The 21046-nt window shown below is 37.5% G+C and overlaps 1 protein-coding gene across 8 annotated transcripts in view; it reads left to right on the forward strand.

The window, feature by feature from the left end:
* Positions 1-21046, forward strand: part of INPP4B (inositol polyphosphate-4-phosphatase type II B) — a 328507-nt gene that overhangs the window by 262609 nt on the left and 44852 nt on the right. For all 8 annotated transcript variants that reach the window (XM_054065533.1, XM_054065540.1, XM_054065532.1 and 5 more), the window contains 5 exons: positions 1581-1725; positions 12972-13144; positions 14121-14244; positions 15285-15402; positions 19908-20048. In XM_054065533.1, coding sequence (XP_053921508.1) covers positions 1581-1725; positions 12972-13144; positions 14121-14244; positions 15285-15402; positions 19908-20048 — 701 coding nt within the window. The remainder of the gene's footprint in view (positions 1-1580; positions 1726-12971; positions 13145-14120; positions 14245-15284; positions 15403-19907; positions 20049-21046) is intronic.

The raw sequence follows: 21046 nt of genomic DNA on the forward strand, positions 1-21046 counted from the left end.
TTCAGTGACTAGAAAGATTGTAGTTCCCTGCTACTCTCTGGTAAAACTTGCAGCTATGTGGGGCCAAGATTTCTACTCTTTGCAGTATTTCATTGCTCTTCATAGACTCCTTGTCTGAAAAATAATGCTTGTGGGTGGCGAACATCAATCATTTCATCCATGTTCTGAATGTTTTTCGGGAACGCTTGAGGTACATACAAGATTAAACTTTTGAAGGTATCTGGCCTCAATAGTCATGTGTCTAATGGTTTATTTCATTTGTACAGGTGCAGATATTTCCATTTGTTGCATTGTACATGTGGTGCTGGATAAAAAATAATTGTGGGTTAAGTACAGATCTCCTTGAGAGTGACCAGCTTCTTGCTTCTTGTAAATCAGCAATACCTTTTTCATAGTATGGTTTAAGGTGTGGATTTATCTAGGAAGAGGATCAAACTTGTCCCCAGTTTCTACATCCTCTTGTAACACTAGATGCTTAGTTGTCATTAGGGCAGCCCTGCAAGATCTTCCCAGGAATCACATTTGGGAAGCTGGAAGAGAGGATCTGTGTTATTGTACAGATTCAGCAAGTCTATGCTTCTGTCTGCTGGCCCATGCCATGTCCCTCAGGGGACATGCCCACTTGTCACAAGGTGAACCCTCAAGTGGAGGGAATAAGGAACCATCAGAACCCTCTAGTCAAGACAATGGTGTAATAGCTGTGGTGCATAATTAAAACCAAATCTTAGATTAAATGTTCGCCTTAGTAGTAGTTCTGATTTTGCCTTCACTCAGCTTCTGAGTGTTACCATTCTCATGGAACTACAGTATTTATCTGAGTTTTCATTTAGTGTACAACTTATTTTTTCCTTTTCCTCAGCTCCACAAAATTAGGTACAAGAGCTTTGATCTCTGCAGCATCCAACTCCTGAAGGACTTTTCCTATATCTCTGTTATATAACGGCTCTTCCTTTCACTCCATGTTATCTCTTTTGTTCTCTGCTTGTATAAAATGTCTTCTATCAGTCTATTACTTCTATACTTCTCATGTTTATTATAAGCGCAGTTTGTGTAAGAGGTGAAGAAATTGAAATTCTGTTATCTAATAAACGTCGTGACAGCAAGTTTCTAATTCTAGTTTCTAATTCTAATTAATTTTCTTTAATTAAGTAACTGATATGTTAGAATAGAGGGTATTTTAAATTATTCTAAAGAGGTTTTCAATTACTATGGCAAAACTGGCTGTTGCACACAAGGTTTGATTTGAGAAGCCTTTGAATGTCCATATTCTTACTGTATTTGAAATAGAGAAATTGTTAAGTTCCTGGTGACTGGATCTGAAACATTTTCATGTGTAGCTTGAAGCACATATGTTTTCCAGATTCAAAAAAACCCAAGCAGTTTCACTTCAGTCATTTACACAGCAAGAAAAACCTCCATGGAAAAGACTTAAGTTGGTAGTAGGCAGTAGGTAGAAATCTTTCTGTTAATTTGCATATCTCTCTCTCCGCTTTAAGGTGTTAATAAGAAGTCAGTTTTGTCTGTCTTTTTTTTTTTTTTTCCCCTTCAGTCATGTGCAGTGATACTTATACTCTTTTCAGGACAGGGTGTGGGCCAATGTTGGAAAGAGTTTAAACTGCGTAATTGCCATGGTGGATAGACTGCTTGAAAAAGACAGCATCAGCAACGTTAAAGAGGGTGAAAGTGACTCTTCAGCAGCAGATTCCAAGGTGTTGCATACAGGTGGTAAGCAGTTTTTTTTTTAATCATAGAGCAGAGTAAATAAAAATGGAAAAAGTTACAGAGAATTGAGATAGTGAAAAGTCAGTAGTATATTTGATGAGATTGCTAATAGTAAGGTTTTGCACAGTTCTAGCCTTGAAGGGTGGAAGGCTATTTATTAAATTACAGCTCTGTTGTGTGCTTAAAATACTTGCTGTGCTCTATTTTTTTGTGTTGCAATGAAAATCTTTTGATACCACAATGTTTTCCTTTGGAGGCTGATGTGGTTTAATTTATTTTAGATTTTACTTGCGTATACCATGTTGAGAAAAAAACGTGGAGTGCATCTTACCCTACAGGAAACTTGAAAGGAAAGGTGAACATTCTGTTTCAGTGTCATTCTCTTTTAAATCCTTTAACTTTTCTGAAGTGACATACTGAGTTTTGTTTTCTGATTTGCTAAAATTCATTTTTCCCTGAATATAATTGTCAATCTATGTCAATAGTGAAGGCTAAGTAGAATGATTCCATGAGATGATGTGAAGAAAACTTTTGTCTATGGCAAATCCTTGTCACCAAATCTTCTGGTCATCAGCTACATTCCTTGCTGTTTTCATTAAGCGTAGATTAAATCTTCTTCATAAGTCTGACAGGACTTTCTGATGTGCAAGTGTGTTCCGACTAATTAAACAGCTATTTGGTGATAGTGGTGGTAGTCCAAATATAAGGAAATCACTACTTGTGCTCATCTTCAGTTGAAAGAACAGAAAAAACCCTCCCCCATAAAACAACGAAAACTCCACAACCCCTTTATTTTACAGAGATTTGTATAATTGGAGGGTGGGGTGTTAATTGTGTACTTTAGACTATATTTTCCTTTACGTGTTCTTTTTTCCCTCCAGAATTTAATGACAATTTTATATCAAGCATTTAAAAGTTATTAGAAGCAATTAGTAATTTATTCTTACATAAAAAAATACTTAAAATATTTTTTCAGGTGTATATTATTTGTGTGGTACTGGTGAGTTTAGCGTAACAGAGTTTGGTCACATTACTAATTTTTAATGCAGCTGCCAGTGTCAAAAGGTTTGCACAAATCCAGGTAGGTGACGTTAGTTGCTCTTTCCTTGTCCACCAAGCCTGGAATGACATCGTAGAAGGCCACCAGATTTGCCAGGCACAACTTGCTTTTAGTGAAGCCTTGTTTGTCAGCAGTCCTCTCCTTATTTTCCAGGTACTTTAGCCTTGTTTTGAGGAGGCAAGACTGACTGGTCTGCAGTTCCCTGGGTTTTCCTTTCTTCTCTTTTTAAAAATGGGGGTTATTTTTGCCCTTTTCCACTAACTAGGAACTTCATGAGACTGCTACAGCTTCTCAAATATGATGGATAATGGGATAATGGCTTAGCAAATTTATCCACTGGTTGTCTTGGGACCCATGGATGCATCTCATCACGTGCCATAGACTTCTGCCCCTTCAAGCTCCTGAGATAATCCTGAACCCAATCTTCTCCTACAGAGGGTGGTTTGTCATTCTCCCAGTCCCTGCCTTTGTCTTCTGCAACTTGGGCAGTGGGGCTAGAGCACTTGCTGGTGAAAACTGAGGCAAAAAAGTTATTGTGTACTTCAGCATTCTCCATATCCTGGGTAACCAGATCTCCCGTTTCCTTCAGAGGGGGCCCACATTTTTTGCTGCTCTTCCTTTTGTCACAAACATACCTGTAGAAGTTTTTCTTGTTGTCCTTGACGTCCCTAGCCAGATTCAATTGTACCACGGCTTTAGCTCTCCTAACCTGATCCCTGGCTGCTTGGACAATTTCTCTGTGTTCCTCCCAGGCTACTCGTTCTTGCTTCCGCCCTTTGTAGACTTCCATTTTGTGTTTTAATTGGTCCAGGATCTCCTTGTTCATCCATGCAGGCCTCCTGCCATTTTTTCCTGATGTTCTCTTTGTTGGGATGCATCATTCCAGAGCTTGGAGAAGGTGATCCTTGAATATTAACCAACTTTCTTTGCCCCTTCTTCCTTCCAGGGCATTATCCCGTGGTAGCCTACCAAGCAGATCATCCCCATAGAGGCCTAAGTACGCTCTCTTGAAGTCCAGGGTAGTGAGCTTGCTGCACTCTCTTCCCACTGCCCCAAGGATCTTGAACACCACCATTTCCTCATCACCGCAGCTACAGCTTCCCTTCACTTTCATGTTCCGCACAGCCCCTCCTTGTTGGTGAGAAGAGGGTCTAGCATAGCACCTCTTCTCGTTGGCTCCTGTACCACTTGGAGAAGGAAGTTATCATCTATGTGTTCTGGGAACCCCTTGGATTGCTTATGCCCTGCTGTGTTGTTCCTCCAATGGATATTGGGGTGATTGAAGTCCTGCATGAGCACCAGGGTGTAAACATGAGGCTACTTTTGTCTGTCTGTAGAGAACCTCATCCACTTGGTCTTCCTGGTTGGGTGGCCTGTAGCAGACCCCCACTATGATATATTCCCTTTATTCCTGACCCATAAGCTCTTGGTCAGCTCCTCATCCATCTCCATGCAGAGCTCCATGTGCTCCAACCGGTCATTGACACAAAAGGTGACACTCCTTCTATTATGTCTATTGGAAATTTTTTGCTGGTAAAGTAGTAGTACGCTTTCCACCTAAACTTTGCCCAACTTACTGTAGCGCATTTGTGTGTGTATACATACACAAACATGTACTGTTTTTTATCTGTATTCCCTAGTCATGGAACAAAACAGGTTTCCCCCTACCTCTCCAGTCCTAATGATAAGAGAGTAATGATTTAGGATAATTCTTTTGGGATGCTTTCTGACGTGCTTAGCAACATAAAGTTTACAGATATTCCTTCACTCTCTCCAAGCCCCTGAACATGTCCTCTGTCATTCTGTGTAAGCCATGACTTCTATTTAACCCATCCATTTGAGTCTTTCATGTAATTATAAAAAAATATAGTCTTTGCTTTTTTTCAGGCTTACATCCTAAGCTTTTAGATCACAAAGCCAAAAAAACCTTAAAAGTTACTTCCTTTTAAGTACTATAATAAGCAGTCATCAAATAAAATGGAAGGTACATCTTGCTAAGCAATAATGATAATTCTAATGGTTAGAAAATTATAGATGTGTTTCACCCAGCTGAGGGGATGTCTTCTTGAGCTGACTGGCGAAGGACACAAAAAATATCAAGATGTTATGACACTGGAGTAAAGTCTTCTCTTTTGCCCTGATTTTAAGCCTTTCACTCTGTCTCTTGAATCAGTACCAGTGCCCTTCTGTGAGAGTGGAGTCAGCCCTGTTGAGTTGTGCTGAGTGTTTTGTCACACCCCGTTATGTGGAAACTGCAGGAGATTTTTGGGGCAGATAGCTTTGTTTTCATGTTGTACTTTTTGACAAAGACATCATTTCCTAATGATGTTGCCATGAAGGGTTGTGCAGCGCCTTTAACAGCTTATAAGACTTTCAAGGTCACATAGAAACGGAGATGTTAAAAAATTGCTTTCTTTTATAGGACTAACTTAAAAGATGGAGCTTTCTGAAGAACCATTCAGGTGTGTGCCAAAGGTGGTTGCCTAATGGTTTTCAAAACCATTGCCTTTGGGGCTGGAATTTTTCATTCTTGACTTATTTCTATGAGAGTGTGGCTTTATATGTTTGTTTTCCTCTTCATCTCCCTCTCTGAAGTTTGACATGAAACCCTAAGGATGCACCGTGAAGTACCTACATAGAAGTTGAGATTCTATGTTTAGAGTTATAAATCATGCATTAATTCTGCTCCATTTTATATTTGAAGGCTGGTTGTATGGCTTCATTACTTTTTCATAGATATCATACTGTGTTTCCACCCATAGATACGTTTCTAAAATTACAAAATTTTATGCTACATACAGTTCACAAACATTGCATATGTGAAAAGCTTACTATAGCTTGCAATTACAATATATATATAATACCATGGTTTGAGCCCAATGTATTTCATTTACACTACAAAGGTATGGGCACGGACAGATCTTTGAGTCTGAAACTGCTCCAGTGCTGGAGTTGATCCTAAGAAAAGTTGCGCTGCCATTTGTAAGAGAGACAGGAAATACCCAGGATTTCGACCAAAATGTTGAAAAGTATACTTTAAAGCGTGGGATTAAATGTTTGCTTATATTAGTGAACCTGACAGTTTTAATACATTTTTTTTCTAGCACATAACAATGAAAAAGATGTCAAAGAATGCACACATGTTCATTTTAGATGACAGAAAACGTTATGACTATAATTTGATGGTTTTGAGCAACAGCATACTCCTATAACTATAGATGTTGTCATAACATATATTCAGAGCTTCCCAAGATACATTTATGCTTGCAGTCTGTGTTGATGTTGTGTCATCTTATTCTTTTTTTTTTTTTTCCCAGCATGCTTATATTTATTGTATGGAATCTTTGTTATCAGAAAGATCAGTGGCACTTTTTTCTTTTACTTCCCTTTCAACATGAATTATACCTTCCTTAGCCTGGCTTTTCATGCAGTCTGACCTTTGAGTGTATTCTTAAGACTGAATTTGAGTTATCAGTTACCAAGGTAACATGCTATCGTTTCATCAGTTGCAGGATTATGATTTCTCTGCAGGATAAATCAGGAAGAGTAGATGGATTTTAAAGGAGAAATCGAGGTTTTTTTTTTTTTTTTCTCTTAACTCTAGACTGGTTTGCCTTGGAGAACTACTTGACAACATTAAATTCTTTTTATTTTTGCCATTTCATTTTCGTGGGAGTCAGAATGTGAAAGCCTGTCCTGCAACATTAGAGGTGCTAGTGAAACACAGTAGTTTGCTGTCATGCTTACACAGCCCCTGACAGATCTCCATGTTTAGCTGAGCTGCTAAAAGAAGCTGTTGTTTCTGTCTGCTCCTTGTGCCACACGTCAGAACTATCACCCAGGCATTCCTCCGCTGACTCGGTGTCAGTACTCCCTAATTTGCTACATACAAAATCCACCACATAACCGCAAATGATGTAAGTTGGCAGTGAGATTGCTCCTGGATTTTGCCTGAAGTGAATTATGGAATAATAAACTATTTTGCTAAGCAGATGAATTGGCCAAAGGTAACCTTCGGCAGAGGTAGTAAAGAACACTTGGGGAATGGTGCCACATTTCCTAGCTGGAATGAAGGGAAGCATCTGTTCATGGCCACATTGCTATAGGCATATGTGGGTTAATTTTTCTGATACCTGATGGGAAGAACTATGTAAGTCTACATTAAACCTTTCTGTCTTTCGGAGCCCTAGGGATGGGTACTGCATCCTTTCAGTGCGTCCCTCAGAATGTAATGCTGGTAGAAAGTGAAATAAAAAAAAAAAAAAAAAGACCTGATTCTGATTTTGTTTGAGTCTTCAAAAGAAGAGCTTTTACTGTAAGTTATCATTTAGTCAGGAAGATGAAAAATTCTCCCTTGGTCCCTGTTCACTTGAGTAGCAGATGTTATTTATTTTGAGGAAACAAAACCATTCCTGAACAGCTTTCGCTTTCTTTTGTTTTCCTCACATCTTTCTTTCCTGTTCTTTTAAGCTTGTCTTTGCATCACCTTAATTATCAAGTCTATTTCTTCATATTTTTCTCTTTTTCCTCTTCCTTTTGTATCATGATTGCCTTCTTGATAAGGCCCTTAACTGCTCTATGTAGCCCAGCATGTAAGATAACTCCTTCAGCAGTACTTTCTTTAAGTAGTTCAGCTGTTGATGGAAGCTTGAATATGTGTAAGGAAGAAGAAGACTCTTAACTGATCAACAAACTATTTGTTTTAAGCAAGACGTCGGAATATTATACTAGAGTTGTACTGAGCTCCAAGAGCTGAGTGGCAAGATGAAGAAGCAGGAAGCTGACAAGGCAAAGTTGAATACATGAACTCTACTAAGTCAGTTTTAAAAACCTCTCTTTAAAAAAAAAATAAAAAATCAGAGGAGCGCGCCTATTCTAGCTGAGTAAATTCAGACTTCGTGTGTTAATTATTTCATGCTGTTTGCACTAGCTGTTTTCAAGGGCCTCACTGCTGTTTTGTGTTGATCGGTTTGTTTTGCTTGCCTTTTTCGTTTAAGATAGAGTTTTCTAGTGTTCCATTTGTGATATCAAGACAACTAATTTACATTGTTTGATCTCTATTGTCTCAATCCTATAATGGATTATTTGTATGTTTGAGTAGCAAGAGAATAAGCTACAGTGAAAAGCCATGGGTAACTGTCACATTCACTACCATATGTTTGTGGGGCCTTCTGTTCCTTTAAAAGTACAACGTTGTGCTTTCTTCTACCTTTAATTCCATGTTTGGTTTTTAACTTTATATCATTTAAATGTTGAGGTAACCTGAAGCCATTAAAACTTCCACTGATTATTAGGTGCTACAGACAGCAGTGACAGAATTGGCTTGTTTTCCTCTATTGCCAGGGCAAAAGGAGATAGCAGTATTATTCCAAAGCCTTAGGGCTTTTCCTGTTTGATTACCAGAACATTTTAATAAGCACTTCAATGGGCTTGACTTTGAAAAGAGCAGGAGCTTGCTTTTCTGCCAAACTTTATCAAAATTAACATACAGTTTGACATACTGCAACTTGAATACTAGCATGCTGAAATTACTGGTTGGGTGCTAACCAGGTCATTTGCCTGTGGAGACATCTTGATTAGGGGAACGTGGGACTGAAGTGTGTTTTCCAGCAACCAAAGGGCAATCCTCATCATAAACTGAACTTCCACAACTCTGTTAGCAAGGGAAGTGGAGTATTTAGTAAGTGCTTTACACATACTCTTTTATTTCACTCTTAATGTACACCAACTGCTTAGTGGTGATACTACTTCTTTTAACTCCATCCTTCCATTTTACATTTTGATGTGTTTGGGTTTTATGCCTAGTTTTAGTTTCCTTTCCAACGGCTGACTAGCACAGTTTTTGAACTGAGTTTCCTTGCTTTGTCAGTAGGCTTTGATTCTTTTCTTTGGATGCTAAATGTTTCAAACAGGTCAGGCTGCCCTTGTCATTTCAACAATCCTCTGTCATCTCCTTGTTGCTTGTGTTCTTACTCCTGTTGTCTTTCTTTGGAGATGCTTACTCATTCAGTTAATTCTTCAGTCTTTTCCAAAGGATTTTACACTGTGTTGAAGATGCAAATCTTTAAATTTTAACTTAAATTTGATACCTGAATTGTCAACATGTGTGTAAGGCCTTGAACGTGTTAAACACAAAAGCAGTAATTTGTACTATTCCCTTCCCTAATAGGAGCAGTGTTCCTGACCGGTGGTTGGCCCCCTGCATCTCCTTTACAGCAATAACTGATTCTAAGCAGACTGCCAATTTTCTCACGAAGGAGGAGTTGCAGGGCATCTTGCACCTCTCTCCAAACTCTCTTAGATGTGGAAGCAGTAGCTTGTAACCAAGTAGTATCCTCACATATCAACAGTGTTATGGCAAGGGAGATCAGAATAATCTAAACCTGAATTTAGACCAGGATTTTAAGGATCCCTTTACATTAATATTCCATATTTATCCATTATGTACAAGACAATTTTATTTTCCAAATTCTATTGAATTTACTTGTAAGCTTCAAAATACAATGCTTTTTTTTTTTTCATAAACTTAAGTTTCACAATCCTTCCCAGTTTCAAGGAGCAACATAAAAGCTGCAGTATTTGCTATTAGTAAGTGCTTCTGATAGATATGTGGAGCTTTGTGCATTGCTAATGAATGACCCTGATTTATATTCTTGTTGGACTTTTTGCAACGGGGTATCCTGCATAACAAGTGACATACGGAGATTTTAACAGACCAAAGATTGAGCAGCTGTGTAGATGTTTTTTCTAGAACTGTGTTTTCCGAGACCTCAGTCTTTGATACCTCTTGTTTTGATCTTAACACATTAAACTTGCTTTAAAATAAAATGATAAACATGAGAATATGCTAGCCATTCACAAATACTCTGTTTTCAAGAAACAATGCAATCCCCCTCTCAGATTTGCTAACTAGCTCCACCTTCTGGGGACTGGACATCCATACTAATTGTGAACAGGAGTTTTCGGTGTGAACAAGGAGTAGATGATTGTTAACGATAATTTAATGACACAAGGGTATGGTTTTAGCTTTCCTTTTGGCAAGTACAATTCTATTTATATCCTATAATAAAATAAATTATGTTTCCTCAGACATTAGGGTAATGTTTCCTACAAACTTACGATTTTTATTGTTTTCTACAAAGCAAAATGCATATGTAAGTAAAGCTCTGTATTCTTAGGGACATTAAATACTCAGTAGGATTTTTATTTTAAATATATTCAGCATGAATGTCCTTTAATGAAAAAAGAGCCTTTATAATTTCAAATCTTTGAATTCCTTCTTAATGCAACCATTACTGACAGAATTTACTTAAATTTAGTAAGTTAGTATTCCAAACATGTAGTCTCCCAAACAAAATTCTTGTGAGAAAGTGATTTTGAAGCTACTAAAAGTTATGTGCAAAATAATTTGGAAAATCATAATAGAGGGTAGTTATCAGTTGTTTACTGCCAACCTGGAAGGCTTCAGGAAGGAGAATTCACTTAAAGTTTGTTCTGGGTCCAGTATTATTGAATATTTTCATTACTGACTTGGCTTATGAAATATGGATGATGCTTATAAAATTTGCAGATGCTTAAAGCTGGAACAGGCTTTAACCACCATGGGAGCAGGATTAGAATGGATCTTGATGAAACGGAGCACTGAAATATTAGGATGCAGTTCAGTAAGGACAAGTACAAATTTATGTTCCTAAAGAAGCAGAAATACACAGTACAGATTGACTGGTTAAGTGGCAGCTCAGTCGAAACAGATCTAAGTGTTATATGGCTTGTGGCCAATATATGACCCTCTTCTATGAAAAGAGCATCTGTAAAGCTCTTTAGTGCTATCCGTGTAAGCTGAAATTGTAATAGTAGAATCATAAACTGTAGCTAGTTCTAGAAATTCAGCTTTTTCTCTCCTTCCCTGTCTGTCAGTGTACTTCCAAGATGCTTGTCTGTGTCTGTATCCAGCTCTGCTTTCCCATAAAAGTGGAACAGAAGTCTGTTAGATGTACCGTCAGGTCTACTTTAAGGTGGCCATATATGATCTTTTTTTATTATTTGCTTAAATCAGAAGCAGACGATGAACTCTATTCTTATCACATACAGCCCTGTTCAATGGGTCAGTATGCACTGTGTCTTTTGATCTTATTCTGCTACCATTGCTTTCCTTGGCATTTTTTAATTGATTAATCTAATAAATTATAGTAATTTAAGACTTGAAAGGCGAGCTTAGGTTGTCTGGTCTGTCTAGTCTGACTTCCAGTACGTCACATCTGGATTTCTACTTTATTTCTAAATTCCACTGTGTCTCACAGTAGCCTCTGGCCTTTGGTAGTTCTTTGTTTATTCCATAGTATAAACATCGCCATTACTACTTGTTTTCTCCTCATGAAGAGGGGAAATGAAGTCGCTGGTCAGCCTGTTTCATAGGTTGATAGATTTATCATAGATCTAGAGCTTAAGCTCTAAATCTTGATAGCTCTCCTCTACAAGCTCTCTGTTTTCTTCAGCAGTCTCTAAAATGTGTACGCCAGACCTTGGCATGAGGTGCATCAATACGCTCTTAGGCAATGGCATGTATAAAATCACCTTTTTTGGCTCGAGCATGAAACTGGGGATGGCTTATATTCTGTTTTGTTCATGATGACTCTTAACTTCATAACTGCTGTTTTCCAGGGGAAGGTTCTCCAGTCTGATGACTCTAATTTAAATATGTATGACTGTGTTAAAGGCATGTTGTCTGACCACAAAGACATTATTTGCAAAGGAACCCAAGTTGTTCTCTGTGACTGCTCTGTCCTTGTTCCTCTTTCCCACACCTTATTTTTTTGCAGTTTCTCCCGGCTTTCAAAATCTTCAGTCTTCTTGGCTACAGTTTTATTCATTTACATATTTTTCTGGAGCAATGCCAAATTGACTTTGCAACAGGCAGCTATGTCTTCCTGTCTAAAGAACTTCTTCAGAACTAATGAGTATTTCATTGGCCTGACTCAGAATGTTACCTGAAACAATGTGCTGTTATCTTCCACCTAATTACAGTTTTAATGGAACAGATTTTAATTATCATTGATTCTTAATTACACTAATCTACAGAAAATATGAGTCAGTGATGGACTGTATGAAGTCAGTTGCACTCCCTATTTTTATACAGATTCTTCTAGAGTGTTTTCTCTTTCATTTTAAACTATAACAATGAAACTGAGATGTAGACTCTGAAGGAGAGTGATTATTTTTTTTATTATTGTTATTTGCTTAACTTAGACACTAATGCAAAGTCACATGCAACTACAAGGCAGGTCTGGGGGTTGGAACTAGATGATCTTTAAGATCCCTTCCAACCCTAACTGGTCCATGATTCCATTAAATCCTGAAAAATTCAGAAGCAGCTTGGGCAACTAGACAAGTTTGAGTAAGCTGTTCTGATTTTCCTCCATTCCTAGTTATCGCTTCATTTAATTTGTAATGTATTAAGGAATCCCATTTTTCAAGTATGTCACTGGCTTGTTTTTTTCTGATGGCCCAAGCATATATTTTTAAAATGAGCAAAACTTTCTACAAAATAGTTCTAAACCTCTCTGCTCGAAGTAGCTAAAAAAAAATGAGTTCAGTATCTCTAAATATTTATGAGAACAATATAGAGAGAAGCTAAAAAGAAAAAGGAATGTGACCTGAAGATTAATATTTTTCCAGCCAATACATTAAACAGATAATATCCTTCCAGGTACCTATTTGTTCTTCTGGTTTGCCTTCCAGCACCCATTTTTTCTTAAATATAACCTCTTCCTCCTTTTTTTTGTTTTAACGGTACTTCATTTGTTTTTTGTCAGTGCTAGAAAGAACAGGAGTTCATCTCTGCTATTTTCATCTTGTGCTAAATAAGTTTTCACGTGTATCCCTATATGCTCTGTTTACTATGCTTTCATGTAAGTTTTACATAGAAGTTAGGTCTGTTAAAAAGTTATCATTTCAGCATATAATTGCATTCAGGCCAAGGATTTATCCCTAGTCTCGGTGATAAGCTGGGGTCCTACCTCTAAGCGTATTCTCTGATGAAGTTTGCTGTACCGTAATGGTTGAGATAAAGCTGCAGGGTCATTTCAAAGTATAGAACAATCTACACAGCCCCAGCAGACCTCCTTCCATTCTGAAAAGGATTTTCATGGCACGTTTTCTGATTTGGAACAGATGATCTGTCTTGTTCTAGGTGACTGGTATGAACAGCTTTATCCCCTGGTGATTACGCTGAAGGACTGCATGGGCGAGGTAGTGACGAGGGCGAAGCAATCAATGGCGTTTGTTCTGCTCCAGGAACTTGCCTGTGGTTTGCCACAATGTTTAATGCTGACCCTAAGAAGAGATATCGTCTTTAGTCAAGCAGTAGGTTGTCTTGTGTCACTTATCTCCTCCTGTTGCTATAATTAAGCATACTATTCATGCCAGTGTTTGTGTTTTTCTTTTTTGTTGCTTTTTTCTTTTTACAGTTTAACACAACTTTTTAATATATTTTCCATTGCATCCACTTAAATATTTTATAATATGGTAGAGAAATTAATAGTAAATGGAAATTAATAGTAACTGTGTCACTTAGAGAAGTATGTTGGCAATGTACTGTGAAAGGCTACTTAATCTCCCGCCCTTCACAAAGAAGGAGCCGTAAAACTAGTTTTAATCTTCCTAGATTATATGCCAGTATCCTTAACCATAGCTGGAGTTCTCAAGTCTGGCCTTGAATATTTCTTGCTGCTATTCAAGCTAGGAATTATTTTTCTCCTAGTCACCTTGGCAATGAAGAACACATTATTTGTTTTCAGTTTGTAGCAGTATTTTATGTGCTTGAAGACTAATAGCATGTCTCTTCTCAGACTTGTCTTCTCTTGGTATAAAACTGGAGTTGGTTTGATCTTTTCCTGTAGATGTTTTCCAGGTAGATTTTTCTCTAAATGATATGTCTAATTTCTGCCTTAACTTACATATTTTTCCTAACGTAATTAAGGAGAATCAATTGCATGTAGTGACTAACAGCTTTCAAATCCCTCATTTTTCACAGCCTTAGGTGTTTATAGCCTGCCAACAGAGTTTCTGGTCTTGTTTATGTCAGTAAAAATAATGCATAACCCCCCAAAACAAATGAAGCTTATATAATTTTAAAAAGGGAATATTTCACTGCTTTCAGAAAACCCTGAATAATATATTAATATGAAATTATGTATGTAGTCACTAAGCAGAAGTATCTATACTGTTTTCTCAAATATCTAAATATTATTTCCGTTGTGTATAAAGATAGTTAGCCTTGTTTTAACTATGTTATAAAGGTACATATGTTAATTTCACATTTTTTTCATTGTCTTCGTAGCTTGCTGGATTGGTCTGTGGGTTTATAATCAAATTGCACACAGGTTTACATGATCAAGGATTTTTACAACAGCTTCATACTGTTGGATTGCTTGTGCAATATGAAGGACTCCTTAGTACATATAGTAAGTATTGTTCTTGGACAAAGTTCCTTACACATCCAGACCAGAAATTTACCTAAGAGGTTTTTATTTTAACCTCTGTTCTGCTCCTAGTAATTTGGCTTATTGAATCAACAAATACTAGTCTTAGGAGACAGTAGGCTTCCATATAATAGCACAGTTCAAGTCAGTGATACTGTGTTGTCAATTCTGCATCAAAAATTATTCATTTATCTTATTATCATTTTCTCTGAGAGTATTAGTTGCTAATTATTCCACGCAGAGTGCTGAACTACGTTGTCTTAAATACAGGAGACTCCTTCCTCAGTGGAACTTTTGGGTTAAAAACTGTCTCTATTTGTTATAGGCGTTTGGCGTAAACCAAAATAGCAGAATTATGACGCTAACCCCAACAGCAGGTGTAATTACTGACTCTATCAGCTTCTGCCCTGACCATGCCAGTATTGGTGATGTGAAGATAGCTTGAAAACTGTTTAATTCGTAGCTTTGCTAGAGATGCCATCATTGATGGGTTTAAAAAGGATATTTGGAGGGAGAAACTGCCATACATTTCAAAATGCTTTGAACTAGACATGTTGGAATGCTTCCCCAAATTAGAGATTTTGACCAAAGCAGAGGAATTTAGCATTTTTGCAACTCGTTAGTGCACGGGCAATTGCAGATCCTAACTTGGAGATTGCTGTCAGGCTCCCTTTAACGTGACACTTGTTGTTATTCTCAAAACCTTTGTCCTCCATCAGCAGGGCAGTCTTTAAAAACGCTTTCAGAATAGACAAAAATGGCTTTTCTGGGGTTGTTCTACGCACATATAGAGGGGGCTGATTTTCAGAGGTGTTTAATATTCATTTGTCATTTAGGCCACAGAGAATTGTCAGCAGTTCTAAAAATCAGTCTGCTTTTATGTAGGTTACTTTAATGTGGATTTAGACTGTGATTTCTAGACCCATAGGCTGGAAGATATAATCTCCATATTGCTTTACTATAACCTATTCAGTGACTGATCTGTCTACTCTGTTAATAACCTCTGTAATCATTCAATATAGGTGAAGAAGCAGGAATGCTAGAAGACATGGCTGTGGGAATTTCAGATTTGCAGAAAGTAATGTTTAAAGTCATTGAAGCCAAATCAGAAGATTTTTTGCCTATTATAACTGGAAGGCGGTAAGAATTTTTTTTTTTCTCAAGCCCATGGCATGTAGTTTTAATCTATAGCACAGGAAAATCCAGGTAATGGTTTTCTTGTTGCTGAATTCTATTACAAAGAAAGTGCAGTAGGCTTACTTTTCGTAAGGTGAATGGAGATGTAATGAGGTACTAGGGATTTGCAAAGGTAGTAGTAATATGGGCTCTGGATTATTTTCCTGATGAAAAGCTAGAAGCCTCAATTATTAATACAAATTTATCAAAACAGTATCTGGGTTGTGCAGAGTTTCTGTTGCATTTTTCTCATATAGATACTGAATCAAAGAGAGGTGACAAGATCAGTATTTACAAAAGTGGCCTCTAACTGAAGAAACATTGGTTTTGAGATGTCCAGAACTTGTATTTCGGTATGACAAAGGAAATTGCGTTTCTAAGAGTTAGGCCTTGATGGAAACTAAAAAACTCACGTGCCAAAACTTAGCGGTCACTTTTGAAAAACGAAGCCTGTCTTAGTTGCTGAAGAAAACCTCAGAAATCCTTGCATAAGGCCACCAGTAGGTTATGCATCTTGGATAAGCTGGCTGTTGGGACATAAACTGAAATACTTCATTAATTGTGGTTATAACAGGGTTAACAAGATTGTTACACAGCAGTAATGGGTTTTTCATCTTCATTATTATTCTAGTCTGAAGCTCCAAATGTTTTTACTTTTGCAGAAATTACTTCCTTAATAGTGTCATTATTCTTAAGATGACTGTAAATTAAATTCAGCTAAAAGCAGAACTTTTAGAAAAGATATGTTTCTTCTGAAGGGGGCTTTCACCACTGATTTACTTAATTATTCTGCATTATTCACTTTCATCCCATAGGCCTTCTGAGAAAGGATTGAAGTAAGTAGCAGGGAGGCCAGAGTATGAGAGGCAACACATTGTGAATAATTAAGAATGATTATGATGTGTAGATAAAACAAAAGAAATGCATCCTTTGTAAATCACAGCAGTCAAAAATCTTGAAAAATCCAGCAGGTACCTTTACTGGCTTGCTGCTATTGCTGTGGCACACTGAACTGTCACAGTAGGAGGTCCTAGGACTGAAGGAGACTCAAAAGCATTCTGGATTGTTTGAGTAGTCAGTCTTTAGGAAGAAGAGTTACTGCCTGTGAATTTGGTACTGTACATACTGGCAGGTATTTGCTGGATGGAATCCGTATCAGATAAAGAAAAACATGTCTTTAAAACTTATGTGGAGAAGCCCCATTCCTGTTACAGCTGTGATGAGACAGCTGCTAACAGGCAGTGTTGGAAGTCAACCATGAAAAGAGAAGAAAGTGGAAAACCTTTTTATTTTCTGTTTAATATTTGAATCTCCCACAATTTTTAGATGATTTTGGTTGTTATATGGTGTGGCTCAGTAAAATGAGAGTAAGAGGCTATACAAATGCAAGACAGAAAATTAAGCTACAAATTCTTATCTTGCAGAGCCAGTGTATTCACTTGTAATTGTTTTTCTAGGGAAGTGCTTAACACTGAGATTCTATGTACACCAACAAATCAATCCAAAGAGAGTGGCATTGACTAGCAGCACGCTAACCTGCTGATGTGGGTGACTGACCCCAACCATCCAGGCAACGTGATGTTCTGTGTAGGCACTCAGGTTCTTTTACTATGGGCAAAAGTAGTTAACACGTACTTTCCTAAAATTCTTTGCTAGAATTTATTTGACCGTGCATGTGAACGTTAAGGCATTGTAGGGTTTGATACCATGTTTTCAACGAAGCCCACAATCGGACTAGCACAGGCAGCCACATTGGAGTGTTCTAAAATATTGTCACTTAGCTGAAAGAAGACATGGGTAAAGCACCTCTTAGCTGAGAGGCGGTGACTGACTATGCCTGCATTTTTTTTCCTGTTACAAAACAAAGCAAAGGCGCATGTAAATGACTTGCTTTGCATTTAATGCAATGAATTAAGAGTGTGCATTTTCAGCCAAGTGCAAATAGCTGCAGAGTCCTTGGCCCACGGCTAGGTGGGGGTAATTTTTTGAAGCTTTCTAACTGGACTGTTTGTGTATCTTCATATGTGATGATAACAGATATTAGAGAATAAGGTAAACAAAGTCAAAGAAAAGGATATTCTTAAGCAGTCTTGTTTTAGTGAAATCATATGCATTTAAATATTTAATACCTACATTTATACAATTGTTTTAAGTGGTGATGGTTTATCATTTACTCTCTTAAACAGACTGGAGTTCTTCACCGTGTTTTCTTGAGATATCATTAAATGTTAAAAACTGTGTACTCTTTTTTCCTTCTCATTGAAAATTGTAGTAGCAGCTTCATACATATCATGCCAAAATGACCTGGTGTCTCTACACCGTGTCCAGCCATGAAAGAGAGAAACCGCATGGCAATAAAATTTACTGCTGTGCTACTGTTTCTCATTGAAATAGAAGCATAGGACCTCAAACTTTTGGTAAATTAATGTCCTCCAGATTTTGGGTACTTTCAATTATTTTTCTCTCTTCTCCTCCCCCCTCCCCACTTCAGTACCATTCAAGGACTTTCTACACAGTCTCTGCCACAGCATGATAGCCTTTTCCTTACAGGATCAGAAGTGGGTGGTTTTCATTGTGCAACAACTGATTACTGATTTTTAAAAGTTACCAGGGATTATCTCTGAGACTTCAAAAATATATTTTGAAAAAGGAAAAACAAAATGGGCAAGGGGAAGCTCTCAAATGGTACTGATATTACTTGATCGTGCCTAAAGGTCAGCATTTCACAATGTTCTTCCACACACTGAAAGATTTCTAGTGCTTTTGGGGGTGTGAAATATAGCAATGCAGTGATTTGGTGGCGTTTTGATTCAGTAGTGTATGCTCTTTGAATTAGACTAAGCCAACATTTCTTCTCAACCTCATGAAAGTACTCCATCACAGAATGTTGTTCTGATAGCACTTAACGGAAGGTAGGAGTGCTTGCATGTGGGCTGAGGGTGCATGCTGTCGTGCAAACATCACGTATACAGAGTTCTTTACTGTCATATTTACTAACTCACGATTTCCTTCACGTGGGTAAACGATTTAAACAAAACACAAACCAAATAGATTTATCTGGGGAGTAGAACCACTACTTTTTTCCCCTTTTTTCCTTACTTTTTTCTTTTTTTCCCTCTGAGAAACTGGTAATCCTCCTCAGGAGGGACCATCAGCATTTTCTCAAAGCTTACATACTCGTTCTAGCCTGTATCAAAGCATAAGCTCTTGCCCTACGTGAACGTTATTACATTTCAGTCACAAGTCTGTACTGGGTACATTTTGGGTTGTTCTCAGGTGCATGGGCAGGATAGAGGTTCAAACACAACTCCTAGCTCTTCTCAGCTGAGGCTGTTTATCCAAATGCCTGTTCTGAAATAGTGCCACTTACCCCTCCAGCTTGCCAAGAGCTACTACAGAAACTACCCGTTTTCTTCAAGGTTTTCTGCCTCTTCTCTTGAAAATTCTAGACAAGGATAATCCAGATTTTATTTTAATTCTTTAGCAAGCACATGATTGATTAAAATAATGGTTGGAGAGACTTCATTTTAATAGGTGCAAATGGTTTTCCATCTTAAGAATACCTGTAGCAGTTGTGTGATTTCCTACACCTGTTATCTGTAGGTAGGATACAGATCCTCCTTCTTTCCTGTTGCTGTAATGCTCTTCCTTCTTGGTGGTACACAAAATGTGCTCTGCAGGAGAGAAAATTTCAGTCTTTATTATCAGTTAGCCCTCTTTCAATGATGAACATGCCAAATCCTGGAGACAAATGGATTTGCTTTTATCCGTTCTTTTATTTTATTAGGCTTCAGACCTCAATGACAGGTGGAATTCAACTTGAGGGTTCTGCATGATCAGAATTTGGACTGGAAGACAAGTAACATGTTTTTCATAATGTCAGACCAAACACAAACATAAAACCAGAACTGCTATACATCATATCCTTTTTCGTAGAACAGGATTTGTGTTTGTATGACAAACCTTTAATTATTATCTTCACAGTCAGTTTTGTCCTTGGTGATGCTTTCCATCCCCAGGGAGAAAATCCAGCCACGGAAGAAAATGGGAATTTTGCTTTGGCTTTTGTGAAAGGTTTTTGCTCATATTACGTTTAGAGTGGGTGCAAGATTAAGTTGTGACTTCTGAAAGGAAGTTGTTTATGTAACTCAGCAAGCTGCATTTTAAGAGTTGAGGTGTTCTCATTGATATTTTGATAGCAGAAGACCTTTTTACTGCTTTCATTTTTAGTTCTATTTTCACTTCAGTAGAGAAATCAGTATCAAGACTGAATAGCTCTAACCATATAGCTTCGTTATGCTCTTAAAACAAGCAAGCTGAATCGTCACGTTTTATGGTTCAATACAATTAAGGGGAAGAAGTGGGGAACTGATTTATAAGTCTACACATTCTTTATAGTTTAAAAAGGTTATAATTTCAAGCAAGCAAGTAAATATCCCCATCTTTATTATTCTTTTTATTTTTCCTAGTGAACATTACATTATAGAGGTCCAGCTTCCAGCAAAGATGTTTGAGTTGCTGCCACAGGAGATTAAAGAAGGAAAGCTACTTCGCATGTATCCAGTACTCTTTAATGTTGGAATCAATGAACAGCAAACGCTTGCAGAGAGGTAAGAAAAAATTGTGTTTCATTTCTGTGCAAGTATGCTGTGCTAGTATGGGATATCTCTCAGGTTTATAAATAAACCTTTTTTTGTTATATGCTCTTCAACCATCTCACATTGACTCGGTGGGTGTTTTAAAAAGTATTAAAGGAAAGGAGCATAAGCTCTGAAGCAATGCCAAATAATGAAAAAGTCCAAGGGGAAATATGATCATATGCAGGACTTCATTTCACAAAGTCCACACCAAGTTTCCTTTGGATACAGATATAAAGTGGATTTGTCTTTCACAGATGTAGAATTTTGTTCACGTACAGTGCTTTTGGCCTCCACGAGTGTGAAAATTTAAAATTCTTATTATCTTAAAGGTGAAGTTCAAAATACTGGACAAGTCATAAACTAGAAAGATTATTATTCTTAGCTTTTTAGAACTCTTTTCCAGGGCTGAGGGGTGGTATTTAATAATAGGGAATATGTTAGTAATATTTTTGTAGAAACATGAAAGCTAATGTCAAAGTTCTGATGTGTTGATATCACTCCTCTGAAAAGATTGCTGGAAAGTATTTAACCAGTGCAAAAATAGTCAAATTTTCACCAAACTATTAATTTTCTCCTGCAAGTGAAAGGGTATTGATCATGTTAAACTACCAAGTTTGTGGAGTGCAAGGTATACATCAACAATAAGATAGCATTTTTTTTTTAGCTGGTTTTATTAACAGAGCACCCGAGGTAGATAATATGCATCTTTAGATTGCACTTACTGTAAATTCAAAAACAAAAGCAAAAGTGGAGGTGGGGAAATAGAGGGAGACAATGATAAAGAAGTTAGCCTGGTCAATAGACAAGTCAGGAGCTTCAAGTCCTCTTCCTTGCAGACAGGAGAGTAAAAGCAGACTTTTAAGGAGGACTTCTAGGTGCTATCATCAGGTAGCTTTGTGGATGTTTATGGGAGGCCTCTCTGAGTTGTGAGTGGCAGTGAGTGAAAAAATTCAGGTAGAAGATAGAAA

The sequence above is a fragment of the Cuculus canorus genome, chromosome 4, assembly GCF_017976375.1.
Source record: "Cuculus canorus isolate bCucCan1 chromosome 4, bCucCan1.pri, whole genome shotgun sequence".
Lineage (NCBI taxonomy): Eukaryota > Metazoa > Chordata > Aves > Cuculiformes > Cuculidae > Cuculus > Cuculus canorus.